Source organism: Tachypleus tridentatus, chromosome 8 (genome assembly GCF_004210375.1).
Source record: "Tachypleus tridentatus isolate NWPU-2018 chromosome 8, ASM421037v1, whole genome shotgun sequence".
NCBI lineage: Eukaryota > Metazoa > Arthropoda > Merostomata > Xiphosura > Limulidae > Tachypleus > Tachypleus tridentatus.
Window position 1 is genome coordinate 2,726,382 of NC_134832.1, and position 16,316 is coordinate 2,742,697.

The 16,316-nt window shown below is 34.7% G+C and overlaps 1 protein-coding gene across 2 annotated transcripts; it reads left to right on the forward strand.

Moving 5' to 3' along the window:
* The first annotated feature begins 885 nt into the window (after positions 1-885).
* Positions 886-9,100, forward strand: LOC143224082 (uncharacterized). Of its 2 annotated transcripts, XR_013013197.1 has the most exons (3): positions 886-1,172; positions 7,397-8,356; positions 8,593-9,100. XR_013013197.1 is itself a non-coding variant. In XM_076452543.1 (2 exons), exon 2 carries the CDS (start codon positions 7,570-7,572, stop codon positions 8,062-8,064), a length of 495 nt encoding a protein of 164 aa, XP_076308658.1. In that variant the 5' UTR covers positions 886-1,172; positions 7,397-7,569; the 3' UTR covers positions 8,065-8,540. The 2 variants fall into 2 exon arrangements, 1 of the variants encoding a protein (XP_076308658.1); XM_076452543.1 differs by lacking the exon at positions 8,593-9,100 and having other exon boundaries at positions 7,397-8,540.
* The last annotated feature ends 7,216 nt before the right edge of the window (positions 9,101-16,316 follow it).

Genomic DNA, 16,316 nt, shown 5'->3' on the forward strand with positions numbered 1-16,316 from the left:
ACTAGTCAGTTTTACTGACTCTTAGTCAATTTAAGCAATTAGTCACTTTGACTACCTCCCAGTCAGAATGACCATGTCCCAGTCTGACCACTTCGATGTTACCTTGACTACTTCATAGCAGCACCACTATGCTAGTCTTAAGGACTCCTCTGTGGTCAGGTTTGTTTGTTTTTTGAATTTCGCACAAAGCTTCTCGAGGGTTATCTCTGCTAGCCGTCCCTAATTTAGCAGTGTAAGAATAGAGAGAAAGCAGCTAGTCATCACCACCCATCGCCAACTCCTGAGCTACTCGTTTATCAACGAATAGTGGGATTGACCGAACATTATAACGCCTCCACGGCTGAAAGGGCGAGCATGTTTGGCGCGAAGGGGATGTAAACTCGCGACCCTCAGATTACGATGCGCACGCCTTAACACGCTTGGCCATGCCGGGCCATTTGTGGTCAGGAAGACCAACACCATAGGCAGCATTAACTCATGAATTGACACTCTTGATATTTCTTATAGCATTAAGGCGCAGTTCAAGCAAATGACTGTATACATGAATTTTGTTCCATAAATACAAAGGTGACCAGGGCTAAACTTTGCAAGAATTCATTTATTTATTTATTTACTTTTATTTTTTTGGGAAGGTGAATAAATTTCTTTCACCCAAAATAAATCCTACCTAAATAAATCTTATTTATCGACCACTACTATTTCTTCACTCTTTTATTTGACAATTGTGTTTTTATATTGTTGTATGCGTGTGCTGAAATATTCGAATATTAATCAATACATTTATTATTACAATCCACAACGATCTAAGTTGTGACTGAAATAAGCTTTCCCCACGTGGTTAACACTCGCGCTGACACGACACGTCCAGGAAATGCATTCGATTCGTCTTGTGGTCCACAGAGTAAATCGAGTACAAATGGAAAGCAGCTACATTAGGCGCGAGCGGGACTATCTCTTTTCTAGAGGGGTGTACCAGGTCGAGTTTATCCGAAGGCGGGAGTTCCTTGTACAAGGAGGGCTGTAGGTGTAATTTGTAGAGAGAGGTTGATCATTCCTCAAGGTGGTCAAGGGGGGGGATTTAGTGGTTCACATACAACAATACATACACAGGAGGGAGTGAAGACGGTACAATTACTATGCAACTTCTCTGATAACGGAAAGAAGAAATCCAGGTAAATATTAATCGTTTATGTCTTATTTTCCTATACCATGTTTCAATAAAACAATATAAGAATACGAATGTTTACCTTTCTAGACTAGCAGAAGTGAATTCATCGGTATTTTTTTGTACAACTCGTTATGTGTAAACAAGAATGGTTGCCCGTTACATTGTCTAGGTCTGTACTACTGTAGTTCAGTGGTAGTAGGGTAGGAATATTTATATTTCGGTATACTTTGAAGCAAGTATGAAATCGAAAATATTCCCCAGTCTTAACATCACAAATGCACATATTTGGAATCTTGAATCCGTATCTTGTGGTAGAATCAAAAGCCGGCAATGATCCATGTTACTGCTCTGTTAAATTTAACGCCAACTACACCGTTGCTAAAAAGATTTGTTACGACCACTGCTACACAGATGAAAGTTGTATACTCATTAAAAGGGACCTCGTCTGTATTTATTTTATAGACCTTTGATAATTAAAGATGACATACGATAATACGTGAATAATAAATCCTTATTTTTAATACATCAGCAGAGCTACAAATGCTAAAGCGTACACACTTTATGCGGCGTGTATGTTATGGCGGGATCCACTGACACAGCCAACAATGGAGTTACAAATCATTAGAAAACAGCGAAAAAGGGAAACATATATTGTGTTTAACGTGTGTTTCTTCAATTTAATATTACAAACTATCTAAAAATCTCTTTAGGTACAAAATGTATTTAAATTTTTAAACTCTATACTTTGAAATCGAATGGTGCGAGATAGAATAGAAGGCCTGTGATCCTGCAAAATATTCCCCTAACCCCTTTCCCTTGTTTGCTCCCAGGGAACTTTCTTGGACATTGGGTCCCTCCCATAATCCATACCACATCCATACCGGTGAGAGAAATGTAGGATCCGGGGGATATTGCATCGAGTCATAAGCAACCGAGTTTTGTAAGTTAAAATAATAAAAATTGTATACCCTTACGAAAATCGGGGGATACTATGGATCACGCATCAGCATGCGTATGCGTCTGCAGAGATTTCCTTGTGTTCACTCTAATGTCCACAATTCCTTTTGGATTTCTGTCCGATTTGGTGAATATAATAATTTGGTTAAGGTCTGGCCAATGAATGTTTTTGTTCACCTCCGGGAGATGGGTTGTGGCAAGAATTTGCATTTTAAAGTACGTTTTTATTCGCTAGATTGAGGGCAAGTCCGAGGATACACCGTCGGTTCGCGGGCGAGCGACATTTGCTAGCTGTTATTGATGAAATTTATCATTAAATTTAGTTAAATAAATGATAAATTTTACGTTCCAGAATGAAAACCCGTGACATTTGGATGCATGTCTTGCATGATATTTATTAATAGACGTTGTGAAGTTTCGTAAACTTTGGAGATAAACATGGCAGAACAGTCAGAAGTTTTCAATATTCTCCCTTGCATGAAATGAAATTATAAGGTCAGGCATTTTAGCAAGCTTGTTTCACATTTTTCTTCGGTTCATGAGCATGATCCTGGATTTGTTGTCCCATGTGGGGTATATGATGTGAAATACAATTCAAAAGCGTCAGATGTTTGAAAAGACATAAATAAAAAGCATGGATTGTTTGCTACCACCAGTATGCATGATAATGAAGCTGGTGGTGAATGTGCCGAGTACTTTATGGAACAGAGGTATAAAAACTCTTACAGTGATGATGCAGTTGATGGTAATTAGGAGATGGTTATCACAGAGAAGCGAAGAACCTCAGCTGAAACAATTCTGCTACTGCGTGAAATTGAAAAAAAAAAACTTACAAAACTACAAGTATTTTTTTTTAATTTGTCCTCTTCTATTACGGCTGCCAAAGATAAACATTTATTCCAAACCATAAAAATAACATTTATCAGTGAGGGGGTTTCTAGAAATAGTATAGTTGCAGTGATGGAAGCTTGCAAGAAAGAAAGTCTTGACTTTTATTCCATGATTGAAAATTTCACTGATCACAATAATTTCCAGTCTTACATTGAAGATAATTTGGCATTTGTAAAACCTGTTGTGTATGACCTGGGAATTGCTGATGATGGGAAACATTACACAATGCAGTATGTTTCTTTATTAGATACTCTGAAGTGTTTGCTTAAACATGATGATATTTTTAGCCAGGTTGGTTATCCTCGCCAGTCAGCTGATTATTGTCTTAGAGATGTCGTTGATGGTGAACATTTAAAAAACTATCCATTCTGGCAAAAAACTCCCCTTGCCCTTCAAATTATTCTCTAATCTGACGAGCTGTGAACAAGGCTGGAATACGAGTTCCTGCTTACAAATATGCTGCTTTCTACTATCAGTTAGGCAATATTAAACCTGCTTTGAGATCTCAGCTTCATTGTATATTTTTAGCAATCTTGGTGAAGAGCCAAAATTTAAAAAAAAAAGAACTAAATACAGTGATGAGACCTTTGATTGAAGAACTATCTGTTCTTGAAAACATTGGTTTTGACATTGCCAAACCAGAGGGAACATTCAAATTCAGAGGTGCACCTCTTGTTGTTGTTGCAGATACTTTGGGAAGCCATGCTATTGGAGGGTTTCTTGAATCATTTGCTGCTCTCAGATCAAGTAATTTCTCCATGATAACTCGAAATGAATTTAAGATAGTTGACTGATATTTCAAAATGTTTAGAGAAATCTTTTGAATCCTATAATTACCAAGTTGCAATGGTCGAAACATATCGAGTACATATGGGGTTAAAAAATATCGCCCCTGAACGTTCTGCAGCAATATCATGTGGCAAATGCTCTACCACCTGATATATTACATGGATTTTTGAATCTGGTTTGGTGCCAGAAATTTTAGTTTTATTCATAGATCAGTATGTCTTGTCTGGATACTTCAGCCTTCAATACCTTGCAGGCAGTGTGAAGGAGTTCCACTGCAAAGGAACTGATAAAATCAATAGGCCTGAGCTTGTTATTTTGAGAGGGTCTATACATATTAAGCAAAAAGCTGTGCAAGTTTGGTGTCTCTTAAGGTTTTTTCCATTACTGCTGGGTGATACAGTGCCAGAAGGCAACAACAAATGGGAAGTTCTGTTGGCTCTGTTGGATATGGTAGAATTGATAATGTGTCCATCAGTGTCATATGCAAATATTAAATTCTTAAATGATGTGATACAACAGTTCCATTCTCTTTATGAAAAAGAATTTCGAAATAGAACTCTCAAGCCAAAGGGACATTTTACTTTGCATTACCCAGAGATCACCCGCAGATTTGGTCTACTGAGAAATGTGTGGACCATGAGATTTGAGGCCAAACATAGTTTTTGTTGATGTTGCAAGACGTACCAAAAAATGGAGAAATCTAGCCTAAACAATGACAATGAGACACCAGTATAAACTCTGTTCACATTTGGTAATCAATGGATTTCTTGGAATAGATGCCTCTGACCTGGCTAATCCTGTCAGATTGCCTGTGAATTCACTCGGAAAAGAGCCACACCTTGTCAGTACATTTGTTGGGAAAGGCGATTTTGTCACTAAAGCTTCAGGCTGTACAGTCAACTGCCTCACATACAACACAGGGACAATGGTTGTCAGTAGCCGTGATTTCGACAGTCTTCAATTTTCTTCAGTAATTTGTTGCTTTGTTCTTTAGAGGAACCTTTTTTGTATTGTCAAAGATACCAAACTGTTGATCATCATAGGCATCTTTATGCTTACATTGTGGTATCAGTGGATGATCTGGGATTGTTGCCCAGTAAGATTTTTGACAACCTAAATCTACGTGTAGCTGCTACCAGCTTGTAAGCTCAAGTGCAAAATCATGTGAAAAAGTTAGGACACTTGATGAAAGGTTGTGTATTTTTGTAACATTTTTGGATATATAGATATTTAATCTCAATTTTAACAATACCGAGAGATTATAAGAATATAACTAAACAATTAAAACTGAAGAAAAGACTTAGCAAGATCCTCTGTAAATGTAATTCTACAGAAATGCATATTCTAAATGAGGAAAAGTTAGGACACCCCCACATTTATTCCCACTTAAAATGGCTCAACTCACACACAGGTGTATCACCCCAAGTGCACATGATTAAAATATCGTTACTCAGCATTTTAAATGAGGCTTGCCCTATTTAAACCTCGAAAATTTAGTTTGGTGTGCTCGTGACTGTTGAAATGGGAGTGAAAATTATAGCAACTTATGAGTCTGGTAAGGGATTTAAAAAGATCTCAAAAGATTTTTAAATCAGCCATTCCACTGTCTGGAAAATAGTCAAAAATTGAAGGGCTTTAAAAACAACTGCTAACATGCCCAGGTCTGGTCGTCTAAGCAAGTTCACCACGAGAGAGAATGTAGACAAAGACCAGGACTTCTGGAATAATGTTCTTTGGACAGATGAGTTCAAAATTGTGTTATTTAGATACTATAACAGATGATATGTTTGGCGTAAAACAAATACAGCATTCCAGAAAAAGAACCTCATACCAACTGTGAAGCATGACGGTGGAAGTGTCATGTTTTGGAGCTGCTTTGATGCAGCAGGACCTGGGCAGCTCACAGTCATAGAATCCACCGTGAATTATACTGTGTATCCGAGGGTGCTTGAGGATCATGTGACACCATCTGTACGAAATTTAAAGCTGAAGCGGAACTGGACCCTGCAACACGACAATGACCCAAAACATACCAGTAAATCCACCAAGAACTGGTTGAAAGCTAAGAAATGGAGAGTCCTGGAATGGCCTTGTCAAAGCCCAGATTTCAATCTCATTGAAATCCTGTGGGTTTTTTTGAAACGGTCTGTACATGCAAGAAACCCATCAAACATCTCAAAGCTGAAAGAATTCTGCATTGAGGAGTGGGGCAAACTTTCTTCAGACCGATGTCAGGACTGGTAGATAGCTACAAGAAGCGTCTCACTGCAGTTATTTCAATCAAAGGGGGTAACACTAGCTATTAAGGGGTCGGGAATCCTGACGTTTACCTCAGTTAAAATATGCATTTTTGTAGAATTACATTTACAGAAGATTATGAAAAGTATTTTCTTTACTTTAAATGTTTAGTTATATTCCTATAATCTCTCAGTATTGTTAAAATTGAGATTGAATATCTATATATCCAAAAATGTTACAAACATATACAGGCTTTCATAGGGTGTCCTAACTTTTTCACATGACTGTACATGGAAGACTAGCAGGTCTGGGTGGATGTTCAATGGTCACTTACCAAGTTGCGCGTTTTTCTGGTTTCTAATGATGGGGCCTCTGACGGAGAGATAGCTGTTGTGGTAATTCGTTTGTACGAATGCGCAACCCATTTAAATTTGAGTGATTATAATCATTTATGTGGTCATTGCAAATCACTCTGCGGTAACTTTATTCCGAAGTAAAGAAGTAAAATTGTTCAATATACATTATTCAACATAGCACAATTACTGTTGTTAATTTTTTTATTACAAATTTAGACCCGTTAAAATTTATTTTTAACCAGAATCCACCGAACCCTGAAGTGTTTTCAAGCAAGCAGAGTGCATCTTCACCCGGTCCCAGTACTGAACAAATTCAGTCCATATCATCATGGTAGGATATGTCCTAATGAATGTCAAACAGATCTTTCAATATGTTGGAGAAGTAGTTTCATCTTTCACTTGAGACAATTAGGCCTTAGTTAGTATTTCATTGCAATCAGTCAACCATAATTTGTAAGTGTTTTGAACTATTTGATATTTTCTTTGATCAGCATCTTAGCATTCAAGCCTTGATCAGTACCCTTTAAGCCGAAAAATTTATCAAGTCTGCCTATATCTACTGCCTTGCTGTCGTCGCAAGGGAAGTCTGTTGAGAAAGAAGGTCGCTTTCATTTACTGGATTCAATCTACACTGAGGTTTCTAACTATACCTTGTAAGTACTGTGCAGTGAATACCATGTGTATCACTTGTGATTACAAGCGTATAATTATATCTCTTCACATGTCTTCATCTGTACTTGATAGCCTGCTCAATCTCAATTTTCCAGATATCCCACTTTAAGGCAGTATAACCAAGTAGTGGATGAAATATTTAAACGCTACCCTTAGTTGTCAGATGCCCCAAATCTAACACCCCAAGGTGTTCGTGTAAGTACTATTCACATGTGCATTATTTTATGTTTGTTGTGAAATATATTTTCATCACAAATATATTCTTTTCTAGGAAAGTTTTGTTATTCATTCTCAATAGAACTAATTCTCTCAATTCTAATTCCAGGAGCTGTGGAGGATGAGGCTTCGTCAGAAATTCCAGAATAATAGAAAGCGGAAGGATTCATCATTGCCTATAGTCCAAGAAAGAAAGAAAAAGACGAAACTTGCAACAGATGAAACCACATCTCAGAATAGAGGCTAAAATGATTAAAGCAATACTTATGTGAAAAGCCAGTTATGGAGGATGAATCTTACACCGAAAAGCACAAGGAATGGATGAAAACTCGTTTGCATTGGAGGAAAAAGGATGATCTTTGTAAAGAGGACTTGCTTATGGACAACACTCTACATGATCGTAGGAAACTGGTCATTGACAACACTCCTGTCAATGAACTTATAGAGCATTATTTTATCCTTGTGGCTTTACCAGCACAGCTATTGAATGAATTTAAGCGTCTAGGAAATGATGCAGAAAAAGGAGTATCCAACTTTCTCTGTCAGTATAAGGACTCGGTAAATTCTTGCCTGCAGGACAGAAACATATCACCAGAAAATAAACTATTGCTAGCATTTCTTATCAAACAGTCCTCACACAGGCCTGATCTTACATGTAGTATTGCCATTCTTGGTATCATTTTTCTTTTAAAAGAAAGTGAAAGTATCACGGTGGGTACTGAAGTTAGGGAACCTGCTGAGAGTGGTATATACATTCAATGTGGTTCAATTTCTTAGTTGTGTGATCAGGAATTCAAACTATATGTTGATGGCTTTGATATTTGTGCCACTGAAGATTTTATGGAATCATTCACAATGTATGTAGGGAGTTTTTATATCTTCAACTTTGCATTTCCAACAAAACTCAAGAAAACTTTCAACTTTGTTGAAAGAGTTATTTTGAAGCTCTATGATGAGTCCAGGAAAGTTACCAAATATGAAAAAGATGCAGATAGGTGTGTTCTTCAGTTGCTTGATCTCTTGAATGTCAAAAACATAGCAGCGGGGAAATCTGTCAAATCGTCTAAAGGTAAAGGAAGATGAAAATGTTCAAAGCCATAAGGTTATATTAGATCTGGTAATTGTAACTTGTCATGTGTATTTGATCCAGGGTGAATTTGCAAAAAAACAAGTGTAAAGTTCAGTTGTTTATTTTCAAATTGTTGCTGAATTTTGAATTTTATTTTGGTACATGTATATTGATGTACACTTGTGTTCAGTTTGGAATAAAAATGGTGCTGCTAAAATGCATTTTATATTTTTCAGCATGGTGGCAGGTTACTGGGACTTAGGTTGAATCATCAGATGGATGCGGGGTTGACTTCTCAGTGATGGTTCTGCTGACCAAAAGTGACTGAAGATGGTCTCTTTACCTGACAGTGACATTGCAGAGATGGTCCTAACCGGGTCAACATGACTTATCTTCCATGGTCGTTGGATAGTATTAATGACAATAGTCTATTGTCAGGTAGTCAGCATTGGTCAGAATGACTACCTAACGAAAGTCATAACGACTATCATAGAGCAGTCAAATTTATTATCTGCCAGGTGTCCATGCCACCATCACCTGACTATTTTCCGACTACACAATGGTAAAAATGACAAATATTTGATAGTCATATTAGGTTGTCATCAATTTTAGCGACTACGTGGAGAGTCTTTTTTCGCACCGCTTGACTACCTGATTTACTATTCACAAGACGTTGCCTTGACTAGTTCTTATTTTGAGTGTAACCATGAAGTTTAATTTAATAAAGTGCTTGTACTGAGACTGGTTCTTCTTTATCAGGAAATTTTTGCCAAATATTTTAGTGTATCGTTACATCACAACGTCGTCTCGGTTGTAAAAACGCTGTTAGTTCCTCCACATAGAGTTTTTCTCTATCCGTACCAGCCGTTTTTACGTATACATTTTACTGTGTTTTATTTTTTTAGTTGACATATTGGTCAATTGTCGGGTGTTCATATGTTTCCAACTAGTGAAAGCGGGTTTTATCCAGGTACTCCGATCCTCGCTCCCATATTGATAGATCTCAGAGAAGTCTTCAGATCCACAGATCACAGCCCGACCTGAAATTGTATCCTTTATCAGAAAACTACCATATCATCTTGGTTTCACTTCTGTCACTTTCCACGAACATGTTTTTTTTTGTTTTATTTTTAATTTTCGTTAGCTAACCCCGCGAGTGGGGTAATAGATGTCTGCCTTTTCCCTGACCCCTATTTCATTGACCCTCACCGAAATATGTCTAAATACCTGCCGTATAATTTGATTAGTATTACTGCTGTCGTAGTCGAAAAATTCAATACTTCAATGATTTAGAAAGAAAGTTTAAAAGACTGAATTATGAAAAGATGTACAAGGTTATATTGTGAATTGTGTGTGTGTGTGTTTTGTAATAGCAAAGCCACATTGGGTAATCTGCTGAGTCCTCCGAGGGTAATCAAACCACTGATTTTAGTGTTATAAATCCGTATACTTATAGCTGTACTAGCAAGGGACAAAATAATTTAGTGTAACATTGATGTTACAAAGTTATAAGCAACGGCGAAGAATAAATTTCTGATTGTATACTATAGTTTGCACATGCTCTTAAATTCGTGAGCCCAAACAACGAATTGTAGAACTCTTCTAATCAAGGTTATACCTTCGTGATGTAAATTTATGGATGACTTTAAAATGATACAACAATAAAACTATTTCTTATATGTATGATAATGGAGAAACTTAATTACTACGCTCTGTGCAACCCCCAACTTCTCAAAATATTTATCCTGTGTGCATGCAGATTTGTAATAAGGGTTATGAAATTTCCGTTTACCGTTACGCAGAACTTTATTTTTCTTCATACGAATATCTTTAACGTTGTAGTTTAAATGTTCGTTAGATAGGGTCGTTGATTATTAAGTATTGTTTGTTTCTGAATTTCGCGCAAACCTACTCGAAGGCTATCTGCACTAGCCGTCCATAATTTAGCAATGTAAGACTAGAGGAAAGGCAGCTCGTCATCATCTATCATCGCCAACTCTTGAGCTACTCTTTTACCAACAAATAGTGAGTTTGACCGTCACATTATAACGCCCCCACCGCTGAAAGGGCGAACATGTATAGTGGGACGGGGATTCTAACCCGCGACCCTCAGATTACAAGTCTTAACCCACCTGGCCATGCCTGAAACTCAAAAAGGGCAATGAATGTAAAGTCATGCTTTCTTGCAGCCTTAGTATTGTTGTTTAGTTTTATGAAATGTTGTTGGTAGAATGAAATATCAAATTATAAATTTGGAATGTACAAAGTTTTAAAATAATTCTTAATGAATCTATTAATTACCTATTGTGTACATCTTTATAGAATCCAAAAAAAGAACTGAGTATGTAATAAGCCCGACGAAGTTAATAAAGAGTTAAGTTTTTCAATTCAAAGGGTGAATAAAACTATCAAAATGAAAAAAATCACCTATTAAAAATCAGTTTTAAGAATAATTGAATATTCAGGAATTTGAAAGATATTGGGATAGTCAGGAGAGAGAATTAAATATACAATAACAGAACATAGAACTGATAGTTTACTTGTTTTTATATAATATCATGGTTAATTTAGGTGGAAATTCTGAGACTAACTAGTACATGGTACAATAATGTTATCTGTTCATAGGAACGCTTAACTTTTGAATTTTTAATGTTATGACGTCAGTAAAACATGCATGCCATGAATCACCAAAATAATTAAGTACTTTGTCAGCTACAACACAGTATGACATATGGACTTCGTAAACAAGAAATAAAGATTTACTATAGTGTAGATACATATGTAATATTTAAGGAATTACAATAAAATTTGACGTGCATCGTGATGTTTATACGTCCATCTTCAAAATTATTCTCAAAAAAATTTTTGATTCCGTCCAGTTGTATTTGTACCTTAAATTGTTCGGTTCTTAAAGTTCAGTTTTGCAGAGAACACAGAGGAACAGCGGAAAATTTTAAGACATATAACATTAACAAGCAAGTTTTGATAGCAGTGTTTGGGAAAGCACAGTTTGCCCATTGTGTAGATTTGCCCTTTACTAGAAGCAAACTGTTTAGATAATATAAAGCTAAATACTTTGAACTAAATTAGGATATTAGATCAGTTTATTACAAGCTTACCGCTACAGTATACCGTTTGTGATTGGTGAATTTCTGAGTTTGCAGTAGCAGTCACACCTGATGTTAGCATAATAATTTACATATTAAATAAATTTACTTGGTTGAAAATATCTTTTGATTTCTCTCAAGCTTATCCGATTTGATAAACTATAATTAGAGTTTATTGTTAAATAAATTCCTTAGAGTTGTAACAATAGATGGTCATTCCAGACGGTCTTAACCCCACTTTCAAAAAAATAATTTACTTTTACCATTAAACAAGAAAACAAAACTACCTACAATCAAATTGCATTATTGTTAGAAAATCTCATAGTTAAGAAATATAATAATTAAGCATGGTTTTTCTCTTGTACGATTACAGTTGACTTTAAAATTTATTAACCTGGCAATGATGTAGTATGCAAGCAACACTGAGACAAACTAAGCACTTGTCTTGTAGCTTGGTTATATATATTTCATCAACAGGTTTTGTACGTGTATTAGTAGAGAAGAAGTAACTTCGTAGCTGTTAAAGCCTCTAGACAAGTGTTTTTTGAAACAAGTAAGAAAAGTAAGGTTTCTTAGTGTTTCTATAAACTTGTGAATCTTTTGTTTCTTGTAACGCTTTTCTTTAACCATTCGAGAAACTTTCATTTTGGAGACGTAAACGTTCTGATAGTATTAACGTCTTGAAGCACATAATTCATTATCTAGTGTGCTAATTCCAGCCAAGAACTGGGTTGCTTTAGGGTCTTTAAATTGTAGTGAACTTCAATCTCTATAAAAAAAAAAAACTATTTTAGTTCTGAAAGAAACCTTCAGAAAAATCATTTGGAATCTAGATGATATGGTTAAACCTTCAATAGATGGATATGAAACATTTTGTTACTTATGATTTGTGATTGTACAGCAATTAAAACTCTGAACGTAGTTTTTATACAGATTATCGGTAACTGTTTACTAATGTCCATTTGAAAAATAAATAAAGATCTGAAAGTTACAATAAATATTTAATGATAAAAGTCTCGTTATCAAATTATGATTATTCTGTCCCTTTCTCGATCTAGTTCAGAATTTTTTTTCACAAAGTCTGAGAACCTGCCATATACATTTATAATCTTCAACCAATCTACTTCGTTAGACATTTCTTATGCTATTATTATACTACTTCTGGATAATTCTGCTTGTTTAATTTCACACAAAGCTACTCGTGGGTAACTTTCCCTACGTTTTAAGTGACTCTAGGTCTCTAGGAGCTAACTAACTATACTTTCATTGCTTTTTTCTGTTCTACCTTTATTCAACGAAAAATAACATTTACTGTGGTATAATAACGCACTAACGGCTAAAAATATGAGCATGTTCAGTGACTGGTTCCGATCCCGCGATCCTCAGATATAGGAATGAATGTTCTAAACATCAAGACTCGCATTCCTGGATAAGGGATAGGAAATACCCTGGTAAGTTAATCTATAATACAAGGAAATCGAATATTTATTTGATGAAAATAAAAAAAATAAAAAAGAGAGGATATTTAAGTTTAAAGCATATTATTTATTAAGGAAATATTATAATAAAGAAAAAAAAGGAGAAAATATTCTTCAATATATTTAATTCTAAAAACTGAATGAGATTAAAAACGAACACCTACACTTACAAATCGCATCATTGAACGATTTAATCAAATATTACTTCACTGGCCGAAGAAAATTTGGTGTGGTGTTTCTAAGTTTACGACATAAATACTTATAAACTAAGTTTTGTTCTTTTTTACAACATTGGTGTGTCAGGAACATAATACTTGGAATTGTGTTTTCTGTTAATCATTTCCAGCATTTGTGGGGTAGCCTCGCGGAGTTACAATGCTGGACAACAGCTGTCGCTTGCGATGATCAAGACAACCAGTATCTGCACCTTCTACATATCGTAAACACAACGTTTTATGTTTAACACGTGATCTCTAATTAACTAACTATCTGACTCTCAAATAGAGTAGAAAAAATTTAAAACAGCTGCATTTTAATTTTTGATAAAAATCAACAAAATTTAACTCCGTTTCAGTCTATTTGAAATCGTAATAAATAACATAATAAACTGGAGTCTCGTCGGAGATAAATTATAATCCAAATAACACAATAGCAGTGCAATAGCACTGTTACCAAAATTTGTGTGTGCATACATGTGTATATATATTTGTCAAAACAATTATATACACTAAAATGAACTGATTGTTACATGAGTACACATATATATGTACACATGTTAAATATAGCAACATATAAATAAACACACAAGTAATTTTGGTTTCTCATCCAGTCATAGAGAACCCATTCTCTAGGATGTCAATAACATCTGTATATGTATGACAGTGTTTAGCTTCTTATATCTATTTCTTCTTTATTTTCCATGACAAAAGTATGATAATATCTAATTCCTATGGCATTCGCATTTGGTACTTTCCATCAATGTGCCATGTATATAGAAATATATTAAAGATTCCTTAGCAGTTCAAAGATGCACTATTGTTATAGATAAGGCTTTTAGAAGGCTAGATAATCTTGAATATCTTTAAGCATGAGGTCATCATGTTTGGATAACTTTTAAAGATAAAATAACTGCATCATCATGTTTTTGTTCGATTTTCTTTTTATATATAGCATTTGAGAATAGTTAACCTGTTACAGTCAGAGATGATAAGATACTGTGGTTTTAAAACTAACAGAAAATATCGGATCCTTCATCTTCAACAGAAAGATTAAGTATTACAGTGTCTTTTATTCTCATAGCACTGTCTTAGGACACTTAAGTCAGTTAAAGAGCAGAAATAAATTAATGGCAATTGCCCTTTCTTATGCCCTAAGAAATTTGGCTGATGGATCTCAGCCCTGGAAAGTTATCTGTTGAGTTGCGTAGAATACTACGCGGCATTTCTAATGGTTTTAACCGCACACACCGAAAGGCACCTGCCTAGTAATACATTGAAGAAACTGCTTTATAGGTGCTACCGGTGGACTTATTGCTTTTTAGTATCTTCTTTATTTTTCTGTAATAGAATTTCTTAATTTCAATGAAGATATCTTACTTTTGTTGCTTTTTGCTTTACTATAGGACAGCACTAGTATTTCAAAATTACAATTTCTAAATTTAAATGTGTGAATCAAATAATTAATAAAATTGTTGGTTTTTGCTTAACATAACAGCGCAGAAATATAGATGATATGCTTTTTATAGGAAAGTTTACCAGACAAGTCAGTTGCTATAATAATCGTAAATGGATACTAGCTTGCTCTTTTCAAGCTACGATATAGGTTGGTTCAAGCTCGATTTCTTTGAGTTTTATCAGGATTTCTAACTTATCACTCATCTCTGATTGGTTAGCGGAGACACTAGAGTATTCCTCAAATGCCTCCTCAGACAATAAATCATCATTGATTAATATGAAATATTTTCACATGGAAACAAGCCTCAGCCTTCAATTTATTACATTACATATTACAATTTCAAATACCGGGAATTTTAATTTTAATTTAAAAGTGAATTGAATTGCGATTTCTGCCAAATTTATGATATTTGCCAACAAGATTGATAACACAATTTTCTTCTTTAAGATATATACAAACAACAATACAATTTATAATAAAAGTTATTACAAAGAAGATTTATATATAAAAGTTTTATAAATTTATGAAAATACTGAGTCTTTTATCTGGTCTGGAACTAAATATTTTATCGGCAGTTCACGATGAGCGAATTAAATCTAAATTTACAATATTACACTTAGCGTAATGGCTAGCTAGTTAACAATCTATTCTTGACTGGTCTCATGCCATTTGCAACTTGCCTTCTTTCCGACAAATCTAATTTAACGTTCTTGTAGATTTACTTTTGTCCAAAGTTAATTCACTGAAACTAAACAGTTTGTAATGCTTGAAACCAACTAAATGTCCTGGTAAAATAAGTGTAGTTTCCCCTATTAATAAGCCTAAAGCACAATTATAACTTCCGAGATTTTAGCATACTAACTGTAGCAAACCAACAAAGTATATTTGTCTCTTGGTGCGTCGATTTGTAAACGTAAAGGCAAGATTAAGAAACTTCAGTTCGTATCTATGTAAAACTCTCTAGAATTTTCTATAAATTTAGAGAATAAGCGTTAATTTCGCAACATATAATTAATACTACAATTTTACTTTTACTTTCTAAAGTCGTATATAAATATAGTAGCTGCAAATGGTAGCTCTGAAACTACATTTGTAGCAAAGACTTCTTGTTATTTGCAAATACCACTCTGCAACACAAGAAAGGTTCCAATAATACTCAAGCCCACAACGTCCCACATCTATATCAACCTTTATTACCTGTAGACAGCTGAAGATGGTCGGAACGTTAAATAAACTCACGTCCTGAAGTTGGCATATTGGGTCCTATTACGGTTGTAAGGCACTAATTAGTAGCCTTGTAAACAAATTATTCTTGTATAAAGTGTCTCAACCAGTTATATAAACTAACTAGTTCAACTCCCAACCACCCATCAAGTCTATTGTAATTACCAATTTTCAGACGATAAACAAATTTTTATATGCGATAAGGAGCTCATCCAAATAAATCAGAGCCGGATTGTTTAAATGTTCTTATTAACAACTAAAAAATAGTCGTCAGAAACTTCCAGTAAAATTTCCTTAATTTTACTCCGTTATGTTTATTTAATATATTCTTATATTTAAAACAGAATATTTTAAAAATTTTATTTAAAGTTTCTCTATTAAATCCGTTAAATAATAATTTTTGCAACAATATTTCAACATTAATTATAAAATTTTCTATATTTTATAATATTACAAAATTTGAATGATTGTGAAGTT

Excerpts from the sequence above, each read along its gene's own strand:
- LOC143224082 (XM_076452543.1), top strand. The coding sequence starts at position 7,570 with ATGGAGGATGAATCTTACACCGAAAAGCACAAGGAATGGATGAAAACT.